The sequence below is a fragment of the Camelina sativa genome, chromosome 20, assembly GCF_030686135.1.
Source record: "Camelina sativa cultivar CO46 ecotype springtype chromosome 20, ASM3068613v1".
In the NCBI taxonomy this organism is placed as follows: Eukaryota; Viridiplantae; Streptophyta; class Magnoliopsida; order Brassicales; family Brassicaceae; genus Camelina; species Camelina sativa.
The window spans coordinates 5,779,690-5,797,728 of NC_141899.1; the positions used below are offsets into that span (position 1 = coordinate 5,779,690).

At 48.8% G+C, this 18,039-nt stretch overlaps 1 protein-coding gene and 2 pseudogenes across 1 annotated transcript; 2 read left to right on the forward strand and 1 right to left on the reverse strand.

The window, feature by feature from the left end:
- Window positions 1-693: 693 nt before the first annotated feature.
- On the reverse strand, window positions 694-1,731 carry LOC104772246 (metal tolerance protein A2-like; annotated as a pseudogene).
- A 3,050-nt stretch (window positions 1,732-4,781) lies between these two features.
- LOC147918493 (uncharacterized) lies at window positions 4,782-7,122 on the forward strand. Its single transcript, XM_087503549.1, has 4 exons — window positions 4,782-5,670; window positions 5,747-5,812; window positions 5,930-6,501; window positions 6,580-7,122. Exons 1-4 carry the CDS (start codon window positions 4,782-4,784, stop codon window positions 7,120-7,122), a joined length of 2,070 nt encoding a protein of 689 aa, XP_087359675.1.
- Window positions 7,123-11,916: 4,794 nt separating this feature from the next.
- LOC104772248 (metal tolerance protein A2 pseudogene) lies at window positions 11,917-17,379 on the forward strand (annotated as a pseudogene).
- Window positions 17,380-18,039: the final 660 nt, after the last annotated feature.

The following is an 18,039-nucleotide window of genomic DNA, read 5'->3' on the forward strand; positions in this document are numbered from 1 at the left end:
TATGTGATAGAGCGGGTTTGAGTTTACATAAATATGATTTTTTTTTAAAACAGGTTGTCTACACACATAAATTACGATTATGTAACAAAAAATCAATTGTCATACTGTATTATGCGGGTTAAGTCCTACAATTATCAATCAAAATAAAATTTTACAAATTAAACACTAAACAAAATAAATAAAATTAATAAGCTAATACAACTTAAAAACTTAAATCTTTTTGGTTACAAGAATTATCTATCGGTGTATTGCAGGTTAAGTCCTAAACTTAATAATCAAAATACAATTATATATTTTTAAACACTAGTAAAAAAAAAGTAACATATTAATTTAAATTTTAAAATTTTAATTACAAATAAATCTTCCTTTACAGTGGGTTAAAACCTAGTCTACTACTTAATATTTTCTCTTTATTTCCTTGCTGCTTAGTTATTTCCGTTTTTCTCTCAGAATTTCACTTAATTTATTTTTAATTTGAGAAAACATAAAAACGAGGATAAATTAGGCGTTGGTCTATCTACAAGTCTATAATAACCTTAAGCTCTATGAAAACGTTTTTTTTCTAAGCGACAATTTAAAATTTAAAATATAAAACGAGAAAACAGTCATGGAGTCTTTTTTTTTGGTATGAACAGTCATGGAGTCTTACATAATGTAAGTTACATTCAACAAGAAAAAAAAAAAGAAGCATCATTAGCGTTCAATCTGAATGGTGACGTGACTGATGTTGTATTGCCTCTTGATGTAGTCGATAACCTTGTCAAGAACCATATCTGGATCGGCCTCTGGCCTGATCTTCACATGACATGCCAACAGAATTTTGCCAAGGGTGATTGCCCAAATGTGAAGCTCATGAACGGCCACCACCTCTTCCATGTCGCACATTCCCTTCTCCAGACCGGTTGCGTCTATCTCTCGTGGGGTTGACTCCATTAAAACCTCTATAATGTTCCTCAACATGCCTATTGTCGTCCACAACACGATCACTGAAAAAACAACGGTGCATATGAGATCAATGATCTTCCACTCGGGTTTGTACCATATGATTGCGCCTCCTATCATCACCCCCATGCTCTGAATTAAATCTCCTAGCACATGCAGATAAGCCCCTTGAATGTTTAGGTTACGCTGCTTCTACTCACTCTTACCACCTCTAGTGCCATTCTCAAGCAAGGCTTCATAGAGATGTGGATCACCATGGTGATGATGATCGTGTTCATGTTCATGTTCATGGTGATGGCTATGGTCGTGGCCGTGACCGTGACTGTGATCAGCGTGGCCGTGGTCGTGTCCCAACAGAATAGCCATAGCAATATTCACCAGCAGACCAACTGTAGAGACAAGGAACATGAGAGATCCCTGAACTTCGCCACTGCCGTTCTGAAGTCTAGCAATTGATTCGTAGACTAAGACGCCAGCAAGAAGCCAAATCATCTGGATGGATACAAGGGCACCAAGAATCTCGATCCTGAAGAAGCCATAGGACTGGCGTGGGTTTGCCTCCCAACCTGAAGCCCAAAGAGAGAACAAGGATATGGCAAAGGCTGCAACATCGGACAAAAGATGAGCCGCATCAGTGAGGATTGCAAGACTGTTGGCCTTGATCCCTCCAACCACTTCGACAATGATGAAGAGGCCACAGAGCACAACAGCCACCAAAAGCTTCCTCATAGATGCTTCTCGTTCTGCAGCGTCTCTTGAAGTCGTCTTGGGATCAGAGAACCCACAAGAAGCTTCTCCACATGACTTTTTGGCTTCCCGCACCGAGCTTGCCTCTGCTACTGAAATCACCACATCGTGATGATGGCTAACTTCGGAGAGGCTTCTTTGTACGATGTGGTGATTTCAGTAGCAGAGGCAAGCTCGGTGCGGGCAGCCAAGAATGTTGATGTATGAAATCAACGGTATAAATAATATGAATATTTGTGGGAATAAATCGGAACTGGTCCTTTATTTAACGTAAGAATCCTACAGAAGGGTTCTCAGGAAAATGACAGTTACAGAGATAAAATGCTAATACGAAAATAAAAGCCTTTTCTCTCCCTAATTGCCCAGAATTTTTCGGATCCCTTTTTCTGACAGTGACGTCTGCTATATATAGTGGGCCAATGACCTAGGGTTTCCTCTGATCTTCTGTAAAATTACGGTTTTGCCCCTACGGCCTGCTGGGCTAAATCCAAGACTTTAGGCCCAAACCTTCCTGAAATCTTCTACTTGGGCTTCTATAAATGTTGGGGGCAAAACCCATATCCAACAATGGTCCCCCCCCTAGTCCGATGTGCGATGGCTTGCTTGAGCCCGTCGGATCCGACTATGTGTCTTCAGGTCCGTCTTGCGGGAAGGATAGAAGATTTCGAGAGTTTTGTCGCCTTCCGGAGGGTTCCAGGATGAATAGTGTGTCGGGCACGTTTTTCGAGGTATCCGGGAGATTCCGAGATGAACAGTGCGTCGGGCACGTTTTTCGAGGTATCCGGGAGATTCCGAGATGAACAGTGCGTCGGGCACGTTTTTCAAGGTCCGTTGGGCTTTCTACGGGAGTTTTGTGTATTCTGCACGTTTCCCGAGGTTCGGGAAATAGAGAGCTTAAAAATTAGGGTTTTTATCTAGGTCAATGTGCTGGTCCCCCATATAAATATGTCTTTGACATATTTTTTACTCATTAGTCTTCTTCTTCTCCAAAAGGTAAATTCTTTCTTTCTCTCTCCCTTAGCTTCCTTTTACTTTAGATTTTTTTTTGTGTTTGTTCCACCATGGGTCGGCGAACTCTCCTTTGCTGCCGTGGGAGGTTCTGTCTCCGACCGCCTCCTATCCTTGCCGGAGATCTCTTGCCGGCCGTTTCCTTTTTCCGCTCGCCGTCCTACTTTCCCGTTCGGGAGTTCGCCGTCAACCTCGCCAGATCCGTGCACCCGCCACCTTTCTCGCCCGTCTGTGAGCTTGCCGGCAATCACACCCTGCCGTGCCGTCGTTCCTTTGCCTCGCCGTCATCCGAACCGGCCGGTGCTACCTTCTTTTCGCTGGGGTTCTTCGCCGCACCGCCGGATCTGGCCGGGACCGTGAGGCGTCGGAGGTCGCCGCTGACAATGTATCTTGACCCTCATGTCGAGAACATGGTGAGACGCCGAAGCCGTCGCGCGGAGAATGAGATTTTTGTGACGAGGTCGGGGGTTGAGCTCGTGAGATCGAGACTTGGTGGTGAGCTCGTTTGCGAGGCGAGGGCGCGGTCGAGTCCCGTGACGGTGGACTCAAGCTGGCGAGGATGACGAGTGTGGAGACAAGACAGGCGAGCTCGCGTACGGGACCATCCGCGAGGTCACACGTAGCAAAGTGGCGATTTCAATGTTCCGCTCGTTCGTGCCGTAGCGGATGTGCGTGAGTCGAGGTTCGGGGGTGTTGACGAGATGATGTTCCGAGTTCAATGTTTGTTCGGTCGGCGAGGATAAGGTCTCAGTGATGATACGGCGAGGTCGGGATCTTCTGGCTACGAGATTGTGAGTTCAACGCGGTCGATGAGGTCGCATATGCGAGATTTGGCGAGGTGCGTTGCGAGATGGTGGAGATGGGATGGTGTCACCGGTACTAGCGACACGGCGAAATAACGAAGTCAAGATCCCCGTTTGCAAGGTGGACCGTGACTCTCGGCAGCGAGACTTAAGATTTTACGGAGGCCTTAAGAGGAGTTGGCGAGATGGAAACGTTTGCCTATCTTAGCGAATGGGATCAACACTGGCGAGCTCAGAGCTTTCGGAGACGAGGTCACGAGAACGAGGCCTTGGTGGCGATATCGTTTATGTACCCGCGAGATGAACGTGAAGAGGAGTTGCGGTTTATGATCGTGGCGAGGTGGAGATCGAGATTTCGTATGGTGAAACGACGAGATGAACGAATCAGCGAGATGGGGAGTTGCCGTGCGAGTTTGGTTTGTGTTTGCGAGGTTGTGTGCGAGCTCGGTGTGTTGCTGTCTGGGCGAGCTCGATGTGTTGCGATGTTGTGAGATGGAGGCGAGCTCGCTGTTGCGAGATGGAGGCGTTTGATGAGATAGCGAGCTGGGGACACTAGTGCGGCGATGGCGAGATGAGCGTATGGTCTAGGTGGAGTATGGCGAGTTGCACACATTGGCGATGGGCACGAGAGTTGGCGAGATCGAAGCCGTTCAAAGCGCGTTGGTTCTTGGCGAGATCACTTCTTCGTTCGGCGCCGTCGGGGAGGCCGATAGTGCCGCGTGTGGGACTTCGGTGATCTCAAATTCAGGACATCGTATATTGAATATGGCGAGCTAGAGGGTGGCGAGCTCGTAGCGGGAATACAAGATTGTAACGTATGGGATCCTGGCGAGCTGGAGACTTGCCGATCCTGGTGAGGATTGCTGTGGGCGAGCTCAGATGTGTGCTCGCGAGGTGGTCGCATTGTTGAGGTCATAAGGTGGTGAACTTGAATTTGCATTCGAGAACGGCTGCGAGGTCATGACCGAGGCAAGGTCAAGTGGCCAGATCGTATTCGAACCTTGGCGAGCTCGAGCGGCGAGATCGTATTCGAACCTTGGCGAGCTCGCATCTTTGACAAGGTGGCGAGATGAGGCTATTGGTGGAGAGCTCGTCAATGTTCCCGTGATGCGATGATGTTTGCGGGATGGTGAGGCTGATGCGCGTAGTAGTCAGTTGGTGATGCGTAGTACGCAGTACGTGGTTCGTTCGGGTGTGATCGTTCTATCCGGATTTTGTGGTGCTTTCAAGATGTCTTTACTCCAAGCTGACCGGTTGCTCGGTTTTGCCAGGTGTCGCACCATGGCTTCGGGAGACGACTTCTTTGGTGATATTCCGGAGGTGCTCGAAGATGACCAATATGGCGCGCCAGAAGGAGACCTTGACGAGACGGGAAGGGAATTTCCTTGGTGGGAGCCATCTGAAGGAAACGGTGTTATGATGGATTTGGCGGATCTTTCGGTAGATGAGGTCCGGGAGCTCGAAGTAATGTTCCCGACGGGTAACCAAGCACTCAGTCTGATTCCTCTTCCTCTGAATCGGCGTCGCGGGAAGGTTCTTCCGTACGAAGAGCAAACTGTTGTGGAGGATTCTCCTAGATCTCTGGTCGCTGGACTAGCCGTTGGTGATGGAGTTCCGAGGTGCCGTAGAGACCGTATGGGAAATAAGGAACGCACTTCCCGCGACGTAGGGAGTACATTATGCGATGAGGATTCCATAGCCCGCGTCCTTGATCTCTTCCAAACGCCAAACGGTCTTAAGTTCGTGATGCCGAGTGACGACGAGCGCCCGTGGGACTGCCCTAGAGGTCACCTCTGCGTTTACGAAGATTATTTTACCGATGGCGGCCTGTGGTTTCCTATCTCGGAATTTCTGACGAGCTTTTGTGCGCGTCGTGAGATTGCGCTCTCGCAGTTGTCGATTTTCAGCGTCCGTAATGTAGTGGGGCTTGCGATAATTGGTAGCCATATGAAAGTCAAGATGAGCACGGATCTCTTCGAGTTGCTGACTCGATTTCTACGTGACAAATCGGGGCTATGCGTTGCCTGTTGTGCAGCCGGACTCACGATCATGAACGGGCAGAGGAGTCATATCCACGATTGGTGGAGGCGATTTTTCTTCGTGGAGATAAACGACGCATCGGTCGAAGATCCCGGCACGACCTGTCCTGCTTCTTGGAACTTCACCCCCGGTAGCCGTTGCTGGGTTGGGTTCCTATCGTTTTGGTGCTCCTAACCGTTTTCTGACCGTTCGTTTTATTTTTGCAGGAAAACCGCCATCTTCAGCTGCGCGCGATTTGAGCATTGTCGACAAAGGTGTTCCTTTTCTTTGGTGTAAGGCTTTGAGGTGGCCGAGAGTTCTTTCTCATCTCAAGACTTGTGAGTTTTGCTAGTTTTCTTATTTTTGGGATTTATGTGCTCTCGTGACTAAGGTGTCTATTTATGCTGTAGGTTCGCGGACTGGATTGCAAATGGGGGACTGTCCGATGCCATGTTACGCTGATCTGTTCGATGCCGAGGAGGTGCCAGCTGTTGCTACCGAGGTTATTGCGCCAGACGCCGAGACCGGCTTGGAGGTCGTTGCAGTGGAGCTCGAGGATGGCGAGGTACTTGCTCCCGCAGGTGAGACTGACCGCAGATCTCGTTCTGCCGAAGTTGCTGCTGCTCGTGCCGCGAAGAAGCCTTCCTCGGGGTCTCGTAAGAGTGTTTCAGCAGCTGGTGGCGATCGCTCCCGGAAGAGATCATTACGTTCGAGTCCTCGGAGTGATGCTGGAGGTAATTCTACGCGTCCTCACCATGCAGAAGATGGGCGCGGGGAGTTCGTCCCGCAGACGGAAGGCGGTCGTGAAGATGATCGCTCCTTCTCATTTCGCTACGACGTGAAGGACCAGGCGTTCGTTGGGAACTCGCGAGCTTGTGCAGACCTTGCCAGCAGGATTGACGGTGACTCTGTTCCGCTCCTTACCTCTCGCGAGTTGGCTTGTCAAGACTCGTACGAGCAAGCCGTTCGTCGACAATTTCAGGTTTGCATTTTACTTCCCAGTTCGCCCCGATACGGATTTTACTTAGTCATAATCGAATTATTTTGCTTGGTGCTTTAGGCGATGAGCTGGATCAACCATCTCGCTGGAGACTGTGATGAAAAGGTGCGCGCCGCTAGGAAGGAGGCCTCGCTTGCTCAGGACGCGCGTGTTCAGGCTGAGCGGTCAAGCAAAGAAAACGCAGCGATGGTCAAGGAGCTCACGGCTTCACTCAAGCAATCTGAGCGCAAGTTCACCTTCGAGACGGAGCGACTCAGGAAAGCGAGGGATGAGCGCGGAGAGGAGGAGCGCGCCAAGGCTGCTATCGTGATCAAGTCACATGAAGAGCGTATCGATCGTTTTAGGGAGCACGTAATCGCAACATGCAAGAAACAGCCCCATTTACTCACTCTTAGCCAGGTGACCGGAACTAGGCAATGTTTGACGAAGTTGATCAGTAGGGGTATTGCTATTCCCGCAGAGAGGATGGCGCGTCTTGCTGCTGGCGAGAAGGAGTTCACGGCGAAATTGAACAGGGTTGTGGTGCCGCCGCTTCATGATGATGATCTCGAGCCGTTCCCGGGAGCTGCTGGTGGAGGTGCTGATGATGTCGCAAACGAGTGATATGTCCTCGTATTATTACTTATTGTTGTTGCTTTTGAGTTTCACCTCTTGTTATTTTGTACTTGAGTGCTTCTGTACTTTTCCTTCGTATATTTGCAAACTCGTTTGCTTTCGCTTTATAAACTTGGTTATTCGCTTTCTCGCATAAGTGTTGATTATTGCCGAAGTTGCTTTCGTTTTTTTTTTTTTTTTTTCTTTATCGTTGCGGGGCATATTTTGCGGTGCAGGACGTCTCCTGGCTTATCCTGGATATGTTATTCCCCGTAACGGCGAGAGTAGACAAGACGGACTCGTCGTACTAGTTAGGTGCGTTCAGTCGTGACCGGCTTACCCTGTGGGTGCTGCAAGAATCGCGAGAGTGTGCGAGTCGGGGTCTTCGGCTTATTCACTCTGCGCCCTGCTAGCTTTGCGAGTCTAGGCTCGGCTTATAAATCCTTACCGAAGTAAGGACGTGAAGTAAGGACCACGGCACTCATGCGGAGCGCTTGCGAGTATGGACTCGGCTTTTATTCTTTACCGAAGTAAAGTATGGATTATTTCACCATTACATTCATGCGGAACGTAGAACTGTACACCTGGCCAAGGCATCAGCGTGAAGACGAAGAATTTGCTCGAAAATTTTATTTTTTTATTAAAGTAATAGTTGGACCTCGTGAAAGGCTGCCTACGTACCCTCGAGAGGGATCAAACCAATCGTAGTTCGTGTTACATAAGAATGCTCGGTGACGAGATGGTTTTTTTTTTTTTTTTTTTTTTTAATAAACATGCTCCAAGTTGATTGGCTAATGGTAGTAGCGCCTGAGGTTGGCGGAATTCCAGGATCGCGGGACTGGTGTGCCGTCCATTTCGAGTAGCTGATAGACTCCTGGCTTGACGATCTTCGAAACTAAGTAGGGACCTTCCCAATGCGCGCCAAGCTTTCCTGCGTTCTTCTCCGCGGTGTTTTCGAAGACTTTGCGGAGGACGAGATCTCCCTCGTCAAAGTAGCGAGACTTGACCTTTTTGTTGTAGAACTTTGCGGCAGCTTGCTGGTAGTTCTGGATGCGCAGCAGAGCCTGATCGCGCTCTTCTTCGATGAAAAGGAGTCTGTCACATAGCATTTTGTCATTCAGCTCCGGATTGTGTACAAGCATAGATCGTCGGAGTGTCGGGATTCCCACTTTGGCTGGTACGAGTGCCTCCATACCGTACGCGAGTGAAAACGGGGTTCGTCCGGTGGAGGTGCGCGGGGAAGTTTGGTGAGACCACAAAACGCCGTCGAGTTCGTCTGCCCAAAGTCCTTTCTTCGCGTCGAGACGTTTCTTAATCCCAGCGAGGATTGTCTTGTTTGTTGCTTCTGCTTGTCCGTTGCCCTGCGGGTATCGTGGAGTTGACTTGCTAAGACGTATTCGCCACCCAGCGCAGAAACCTTCAAACTGGAGAGAAATAAATTGTGGGCCATTGTCACATACGATTTCGTATGGAAGTCCATGCCTGCATATAATATTCTTCCACACAAAGTTCTGGACTTCATTAGCTTCGAGCGAGGAATACGATTCTGCTTCAACCCATTTTGTAAAGTAGTCCGTCATAATGAGGAGATATTTCTTTTGATTTGACGGAGTTAAAGGGCCGACGATGTCCATCGCCCATCGCATGAAGGGGTAAGGTGGTGATGTGGTCCTCAAAAGTTCTGTTGGAGAATGGATGAATGGTGCATGTCGCTGACACTTTTCACACTTGTTTGCGAATGCAGTGCAATCGGCAACCATAGTCGGCCAGAAATGGCCGTTGCGGCGAATTCGAAGTGCCAATGCTCGCCCCCCCGAGTGGTTACCTCCAGTGCCTTCGTGGACCTCTCGCATGATGTCATTGACGTCCTTTGTATTAACACAGATGAGAAGTGCGCCATTGGCCTCCCAACGGAACAAGCTACCATCCAACAGCGTGTAATGTGCGCTCTTGACGCGAAGACGTCGTGCTTCCCACTTGTCCTTTGGCATGATCCCATCCGCAATGAATGCTATAATCTCGGTTTGCCAATCTTCTTGTCTTTTGGAGGCGGGTGGTGCAGGTATGGTGGTAACTGGAGGTGCAGGTATTGTTGGATATGGGCTTTGCCCCTAACATTTATAGAAGCCCAAGTAGAAGATTTTAGGAAGGTTTGGGCCTAAAGTCTTGGATTTAGCCCAGCAGGCCGTAGGGGCAAAACCGTAATTTTACAGAAGATCAGAGGAAACCCTAGGTCATTGGCCCACTATATATAGCAGACGTCACTGTCAGAAAAAGGGATCCGAAAAATTCTGGGCAATTAGGGAGAGAAAAGGCTTTTATTTTCGTATTAGCATTTTATTTCTGTAACTGTCATTTTCCTGAGAACCCTTCTGTAGGATTCTTACGTTAAATAAAGGACCAGTTCCGATTTATTCCCACAAATATTCGTATTATTTATACCGTTGATTTCATACATCAACAATTTGGCGCCCACCGTGGGGCTAAACGGAATCTTTACTTTTTGACGAGAAGAATTTGAAGAACAAGGCGTTTTTGGAAAACCAGAAGCATGTCTCAGATCAATCACTCAAGCGACGAAGGCGTGAACTCCTCCCCAGCCCGCGACGTGTCTCCTCCACGCACCGTATGGGGGCGCACCCGTGCGAGGACCAACCAACTCCAAGGCGTCAACAGACCCGAAGCAATTACGGGCAAGGACGCAACGCTCACTGACCGCGCAGCCATAGGCGCTACACGTGTCGCTCCCACCAATGGCGTAGCCGCAGGCGTTACGTTTCCTGTTCGTGAAACCACTGGAGACGATCCAACTGACCGTGAAGCCGTAGGCGTTACGCGTGTCGCTCCGACAAATGGCGGAACCAATGGAGCAATCCTTCCTGATCGAGTAGCTGTTGAAGATGCTCCAAATGGCCGCGAAGATATGGGCACTACGCGCGACATTTACCCCCGTCGATCGTCCAGACACCTGAAAATCAGTCAGGCCGCACTTGACGAAGCTGTACGAAGAACCTTGGATAAGATGAGCGGTAAAGCGGCGCAGATAGAATCGCAAGGACGCAATGGCCATGCAAGGCATCATCGGCAACAGGAGGATGACGCATTGGCACCACGCACTCCGCGAGCTGACCTCAACGCTTCGCGAGCTGACCTCAACGCTCCGCGAGCTGACCTCAACGCTCCGCGAGCTGACCTCTATGCTCCGTGAGCTGACCACCATGCTCCGCAAGCTAACCATCACACCGCTAACATACCGAGAGCTGAGCACAATGCTAATGGAAGGCCCCGTCTCTCGTCGATCATCGTCGGACCCAATGGCTAGCAGCCAAGGGTACATTTTCAGGCCAGCCAGGTCTCCGCAGATCAGCGTGCTGATCCAAGTCGCTCCGAGAACGCTGAGAATCACGCGCTACGGCAAGAACTTCAGCAGATGCAAGCCCAGCTGCAGACGCTTACGACTCAGATGCACAGAGCAACGAGCGGAGCCCCGGAACTCGAGACTGTATTAGCGGAGGCGCGACGCTCGCCCTTCACCACAAAAGTATCAGGCGTCAGAGTAAGACGCAATCCCGATACCAACAAAAACAAGCCAATACCGTACGACGGCAAGGGGGATCCCACTATCTTCTTGAAGTCTATGTCTATCCATATTGGTAGTTCATACTTTTCTCCCGAGGAGGAGGACGCGGGAAGTTGTCAACTGTCCGTCGAAAGCTTAACCGGGGAAGCATTGAACTGGTTTTCAAAGCTCAAGGCCAATTCGATCGATGGTTATGAAGCACTCACAACTGCCTTCCTTCAGCATCACCAATGTTTCATGCACGTCCCTGCGTCAAACGCCGAATTATGGAGAATGCGTCAGAAGCCCAACGAGTCGCTGCGAACTTTCATGGCAAGATTCAGAGGAGTTGTAACCCAGCTCGCCATCAGCGACGAAGCCGCTATCGGAGCTCTAAGGGACGCACTCGCCCGCGGAACCAGGTTCAAGGAAGACCTAACAATCTTACCCCTCCAATCCCTGCGCGAAGTCTTTGCGCGTGCAAACCGATACATGCTGGTGGAGGAAGACCAAGGGAAAGAAAGCCACGATCAAACTGATGCGGTAGAAAAAGCGTCCGAGAAGGCTCCGAGCTCAAAGGGTAAAGCCATAGACGAGTACCATGAACCACGCCAGCACTACAACAGGGACTACGCCCGAGGCGAGAAAGGAAGAAAAGCGACGATGTTCGCTATCAAGGAAAAGAGCCACAGAATAAGTCTTGGAACAAATGGCACCGTGAATCCGATAATCCCGGCTTCAAAGGCAAGCGCCCGTATTGCGAGTTCCACAGGTTCAACGGACATTCAACTGAAGAGTGTAAAACACTTCAAATGCTGCTTCTCGAAAAGTACAAGAAAGGTGGCGTCGATGTAGAGCGAGAGCGCAGAAAAGTTGTCGCACACAAAGATAATCAGTATTGCCTAAGAGACGAACAACAGCACGACAGACGGCGCGAAGAGGAAACTGCAGCCTAGGATGACCGAGCTTGGGCACAAAATGACCGAGAACGGCAAGTTGCTCGTTTACGTCCTCCCCCCAGAAGGAATCGCGAAGCAGAAGAGCACGATGAACCACCAGCTCCTCGCCGAAGGATCAACATGATCATGGGTGGCCTGTCAACATGTCGCAATTCTGTTCGATCTATCCAAGCCTACTGTCGCGAAACAGAAACAAAGCGCAACACGCCTTCTCACAGCAACATGTTCAAGACATCCACCGCACCAATTACCTTTACCTTCACTGAAGAAGATGCGCGCAACGCTAGTCCGAACAACGATCCACTTGTCGTGGAAATGGTAATCGGCGAGAGCTCAGTAACAAGGATTCTTATTGACACCGGGAGTTCAGTCAACGTGATATTCAAGGACGTGCTGATCCAGATGGAGATTGATCTGCGCAACACGGTCCATGAAACGCAGACTTTGACAGGATTCGACGGGGACACCATCATGACTGTCAGGACTATAACGCATCCAATTTACGTTGGCGGTACGATGCAGTGCTTCAACTTCGCAATTGTGGACAAACCCAACGTCTACAATGTTATTCTGGGAACGCCCTGGCTCCACAAGATGCGCGCTGTCGCTTCTACGTATCACCAATGTGTCAAGTTCCCAAACGCATACGGAATCTATACGCTGCGCGGAGACCCTCTGATGGCACGGACCTGTTTTATCATTGAGAAAAAGATGCGCAATGCAAGGGCTTTCGTAATCGCCCAATCAGCACCACCACGAGATCCACGTACACCACCTCCGAAGGAGTCTGTGATTCAAGTTAACATCGACTTGTCTGACCCTAAGCGTTGCGTCGGAATAGGAGCCGAGCTGCCAGTCGCATTAAGAGACGAGCTCGTCCATTTTTTGCGTAAGAATGCAACCACATTCGCATGGACTATAGATCACATGACCGGAATCGATCCAAGTATTACTAGCCATGAGCTCAACGTTGACCCGACCTATAAGCCCGTCAAACAGAAGCGACGAAAGCTCGGAGTGGAGCGCACTGCCGCGGTCAATGATGAGGTAAAGAAACTACTTGATGCTGGATCAATCACTGAGGTTCGCTACCCAGATTGGCTGAGTAATCCCATGGTCGTCAAGAAGAAGAATGGTACGTGGAGAGTCTGCGTCGACTTCACAGATCTCAACAAGGCTTGTCCGAAAGACAGTTTTCCACTTCCGCGCATTGATCAGCTCGTCGAAGCCACAACAGGAAACGAATTGTTATCTTTTATGGATGCGTTCTCGGGTTACAATCAGATAATGATGCACAAAGACGACCGTGAGAAGACTGCTTTCATCACTGAGCAAGGCACTTTCTGTTACAGAGTCATGCCGTTTGGATTGAAGAATGCAGGAGCCACATATCAGCGACTGGTGAACCGCATGTTTGCAACTCAACTCGGAAGAACAATGGAAGTCTATATTGACGACATGCTCGTCAAATCAGCTCAAGCCGCAGATCACGTCGCACACCTGAAGCAATGTTTCGAGATACTCAACAAGTACATCATGAAACTGAATCCAGCGAAATGCACATTTGGGGTCACTTCCGGGGAATTCTTGGGATACCTCGTCACGAAACGTGGCATAGAAGCTAATCCGAAACAGATTTCGGCTATCATCAATCTCCCGTCACCACGGAATACACGTGAAGTACAGAGGCTTACTGGGCGAATTGCCGCACTGAATCGTTTCATCTCTCGTTCAACAGACAAGTGTTTGCCGTTTTATCAGCTCCTCCGCGGGAATAAACGCTTCGAGTGGGATGAGAAATGCGAGCTAGCATTCACACAGTTGAAGGAGTACCTATCGTCTCCACCAGTCCTGGCCAAACCCGAGCAAGGAGAAACGTTGTATCTCTACATCGCCATCTCCTGTTCAGCTGTAAGTGGTGTGCTCGTCAGAGAGGATCGTGGAGAGCAACATCCGATCTTCTATGTGAGCAAAACTCTCGATGGCGCGGAACTTCGGTACCCAACTCTTGAGAAGCTCGCATACGCAGTCGTCATTTCAGCTCGCAAGCTCCGCCCGTACTTCCAATCACACACTGTTGAAGTCCTAACTAATCAGCCGCTGCGCACGATCCTTCACAGCCCGAGTCAATCAGGACGTCTGGCAAAGTGGGCAGTTGAATTGAGTGAGTACGACATTGAGTACAAGAATCGCACATGCGCTAAGTCACAGGTTCTCGCGGATTTTCTCGTAGAGCTCTCTCCTGAACTCGAAGCTGACAACCCCCCACCCGAGATATGGTCTCTCCACGTTGACGACGCTTCATCGAAAATGGGCTCGGGAGCAGGCGTACGCCTAACCTCGCCAACAGGGGAAATCTTGGAGCAGTCATTCCGCCTTGCTTTCACTGCCACAAACAACGATGCTGAGTATGAAGCGCTAATCGCCGGGTTACGTCGCACACGGAATCGGAGTCAAAAAGATACAAGCTTACTGCGATTCACAGTGGAGACTATGCAACGAGACACGCACGCATGGATGCTTATCTGAAAGTCGTCCGCGACCTCTCACAACAGTTCGAGTTCTTTGAGCTCGTCAAGATTCCACGCAGCGATAATGCTCCCGCAGACGCACTTGTAACACTAGCCTCAACATCGGACCCAGACCTCCGCCGAGTAATTCCGGTAGAAAGCATTGATCAACCAAGTATTGACATCGAACTCATCGAAGCCGCACTCTCAACAGAAGCATCAGAAAACCCGAGCGCTAGCTCGGCAATCGTCTTGGCAGTCACGAGATCAGCCTCAGCGGCCACAAACGCAAACACTAACGCCATCACCGCACTAGTGTCCCCAGCTCGCTATCTCATCAAACGCCTCCATCTCGCAACAGCGAGCTCGCCTTCATCTCACAACATCGCAACACATCGAGCTCGCCCAGACAGCAACACACCAAGCTCGCACACAACCTCGCAAACACAAACCAAACTCGCACGGCAACTCCCCATCTCGCTGATTCGTTCATCTCGTCGTTTCACCATACGAAATCTCGATCTCCACCTCGCCACGATCATAAACCGCAACTCCTCTTCACGTTCATCTCGCGGGTACAAACGATATCGCCACCAAGGCCTCGTTCTCGTGACCTCGTCTCCGAAAGCTCTGAGCTCGCCAGTGTTGATCCCATTCGCTAAGATAGGCAAACATTTCCATCTCGCCAACTCCTCTTAAGGCCTCCGTAAAATCTTAAGTCTCGCTGCCGAGAGTCACGGTCCACCTTGCAAACGGGGATCTTGACTTCGTTATTTCGCCGTCTCGCTAGTACCGGTGACACCATCCCATCTTCACCATCTCGCAACGCACCTCGCCAAATCTCGCATATGCGACCTCATCGACCGCGTTGAACTCACAATCTCGTATCCAGAAGATCCCGACCTCGCCGTATCATCACTGAGACCTTATCCTCGCCGACCGAACAAACATTGAACTCGGAACATCATCTCGTCAACACCCCCGAACCTCGACTCACGCACATCCGCTACGGCAGGAACATTGAAATCGCCACTTTGCTACGTGTGACCTCGCGGATGGTCCCGTACGCGAGCTCGCCTGTCTTGTCTCCACACTCGTCATCCTCGCCAGCTTGAGTCCGCCGTCACGGGACTCGACCGCGCCCTCGCCTCGCAAACGAGCTCACCACCAAGTCTCGATCTCACGAGCTCAACCCCCGACCTCGTCACAAAAATCTCATTCTCCGCGCGACGGCTTCGGCGTCTCACCATGTTCTCGACATGAGGGTCAAGATACATTGTCAGCGGCGACCTCCGGCGGAGGAGTGGGGAGGCCGGGACGCCTCACGGTTCCGGCCAGATCCGGCGGTGCGGCGAAGAACCCCAGCGAAAAGAAGGTAGCACCGGCCGGTTCGGATGACGGCGAGGCAAAGGAACGACGGCACGGCAGGGTGTGATTGCCGGCAAGCTCACAGACGGGCGAGAAAGGTGGCGGGTGCACGGATCTGGCGAGGTTGACGGCGAACTCCCGAACGGGAAAGTAGGACGGTGAGCGGAAAAAGGAAACGGCCGGCAAGAGATCTCCGACAAGGATAGGAGGCGGTCGGAGACAGAACCTCCCACGGCAGCAAAGGAGAGTTCGCCGACCCATGGTGGAACAAACACAAAAAAAAATCTAAAGTAAAAGGAAGCTAAGGGAGAGAGAAAGAAAGAATTTACCTTTTGGAGAAGAAGAAGACTAATGAGTAAAAAATATGTCAAAGACATATTTATATGGGGGACCAGCACATTGACCTAGATAAAAACCCTAATTTTTAAGCTCTCTATTTCCCGAACCTCGGGAAACGTGCAGAATACACAAAACTCCCGTAGAAAACCCAACGGACCTTGAAAAACGTGCCCGACGCACTATTCATCTCGGAATCTCCCGGATACCTCGAAAAACGTGCCCGACGCACTGTTCATCTCGGAATCTCCCGTATACCTCGAAAAACGTGCCCGACACACTATTCATCCTGGAACCCTCCGGAAGGCGACAAAACTCTCGAAATCTTCTATCCTTCCCGCAAGACGGACCTGAAGACACATAGTCGGATCCGACGGGCTCAAGCAAGCCATCGCACATCGGACTAGGGGGGGGACCATTGTTGGATATGGGCTTTGCCCCCAACATTTATAGAAGCCCAAGTAGAAGATTTCAGGAAGGTTTGGGCCTAAAGTCTTGGATTTAGCCCAGCAGGCCGTAGGGGCAAAACCGTAATTTTACAGAAGATCAGAGGAAACCCTAGGTCATTGGCCCACTATATATAGCAGACGTCACTGTCAGAAAAAGGGATCCGAAAAATTCTGGGCAATTAGGGAGAGAAAAGGCTTTTATTTTCGTATTAGCATTTTATCTCTGTAACTGTCATTTTCCTGAGAATCCTTCTGTAGGATTCTTACGTTAAATAAAGGACCAGTTTCGATTTATTCCCACAAATATTCGTATTATTTATACCGTTGATTTCATACATCAACAAAGAAGTCATGTGGAGAAGCTTCTTGTGTGTTCTCTGATGCCAAGACGATTTCAAGAGACGCTGCAGAACGAGAAGCATATATGAGGAAGCTTTTGGTGGCTGTTGTGCTCTGTGGCCTCTTCATCATTGTCGAAGTGGTTGGAGGGATCAAGGCCAACAGTCTTGCAATCCTCACTGATGCGGCTCATCTTTTGTCCGATGTTGCAGCCTTTGCCATATCCTTGTTCTCTCTTTGGGCTTCAGGTTGGGAGGCAAACCCACGCCAGTCCTATGGCTTCTTCAGGATCGAGATTCTTGGTGCCCTTGTATCCATCCAGATGATTTGGCTTCTTGCTGGCATCTTAGTCTACGAATCAATTGCTAGACTTCAAATGGCAGTGGCGAAGTTCAAGGATCTCTCATGTTCCTTGTCTCTGCAGTTGGTCTTCTGGTCAATATAGCTATGGCTATTCTGTTGGGACACGACCACGGCCACGCTGGTCACAGTCACGGTCACACGACCATAGCCATCACCATGAACATGAACATGAACACGATCATCATCACCATGGTGATCCACATCTCTATGAAGCATTGCTTGAGAATGGCACTGGAGGTGGTAAGAGTGAGAAGAAGCAGCGTAACCTAAACATTGAAGGGGCTTATCTTCATGTGCTGGGAGATTTAATCCAGAGTGTGGGGGTGATGATAGGAGGCAGTGCCGTGCTTAGGGCGAAAAACATGGTTTTGTTTTGTTTTTAAAAAAAAGAAGTTAAAAATGATATATATATATATATATATATATATTCTAGACCCATCAGAAACGTAGATGATATATATAGTTTACATTAAATATAATTTGTAGGTGTGATTGTTTATATATGGCAGCAAATTAGTTATTTTTTTGGTTCTTTGAAATATTGAATAGATATTAACAAAAACTAAGCAAAAGATATGCAAAATATAAACAAAACATAAGTAAAATATTTTTTCATATGTGTTTTATAATGTATTAGATGTTTGAAAGTAAAATTGAAAAACCACATGAAAATTGAAAATTTGCAACCACACTAACAAAATGCTAATGTGATAATAAAGAATAGATGGTATGATATTTGAGAAAGTCTATTTTATTTGTTATTACACATTAGCATTTTGTTAGTTAATTAATAATATCTTTTAATATAAATTTTTAATACAAGTTATCAACTTTTATGTAGTTTTTCATTTTCTTTCAAACATTTAATAAATTATATAATATTTTAATAATGCAAATAAAAGATTATGAAATATGAAATAAGAAGAATTAATAACAAACAAAATATTATAGATTTTTAAAATAAAAAGCGCAAAACACATTTTCAAACTAAATACATGAGCTAACTTAAAAAGATATGTGTGAAGTAAACTTAGTGCAGTGGC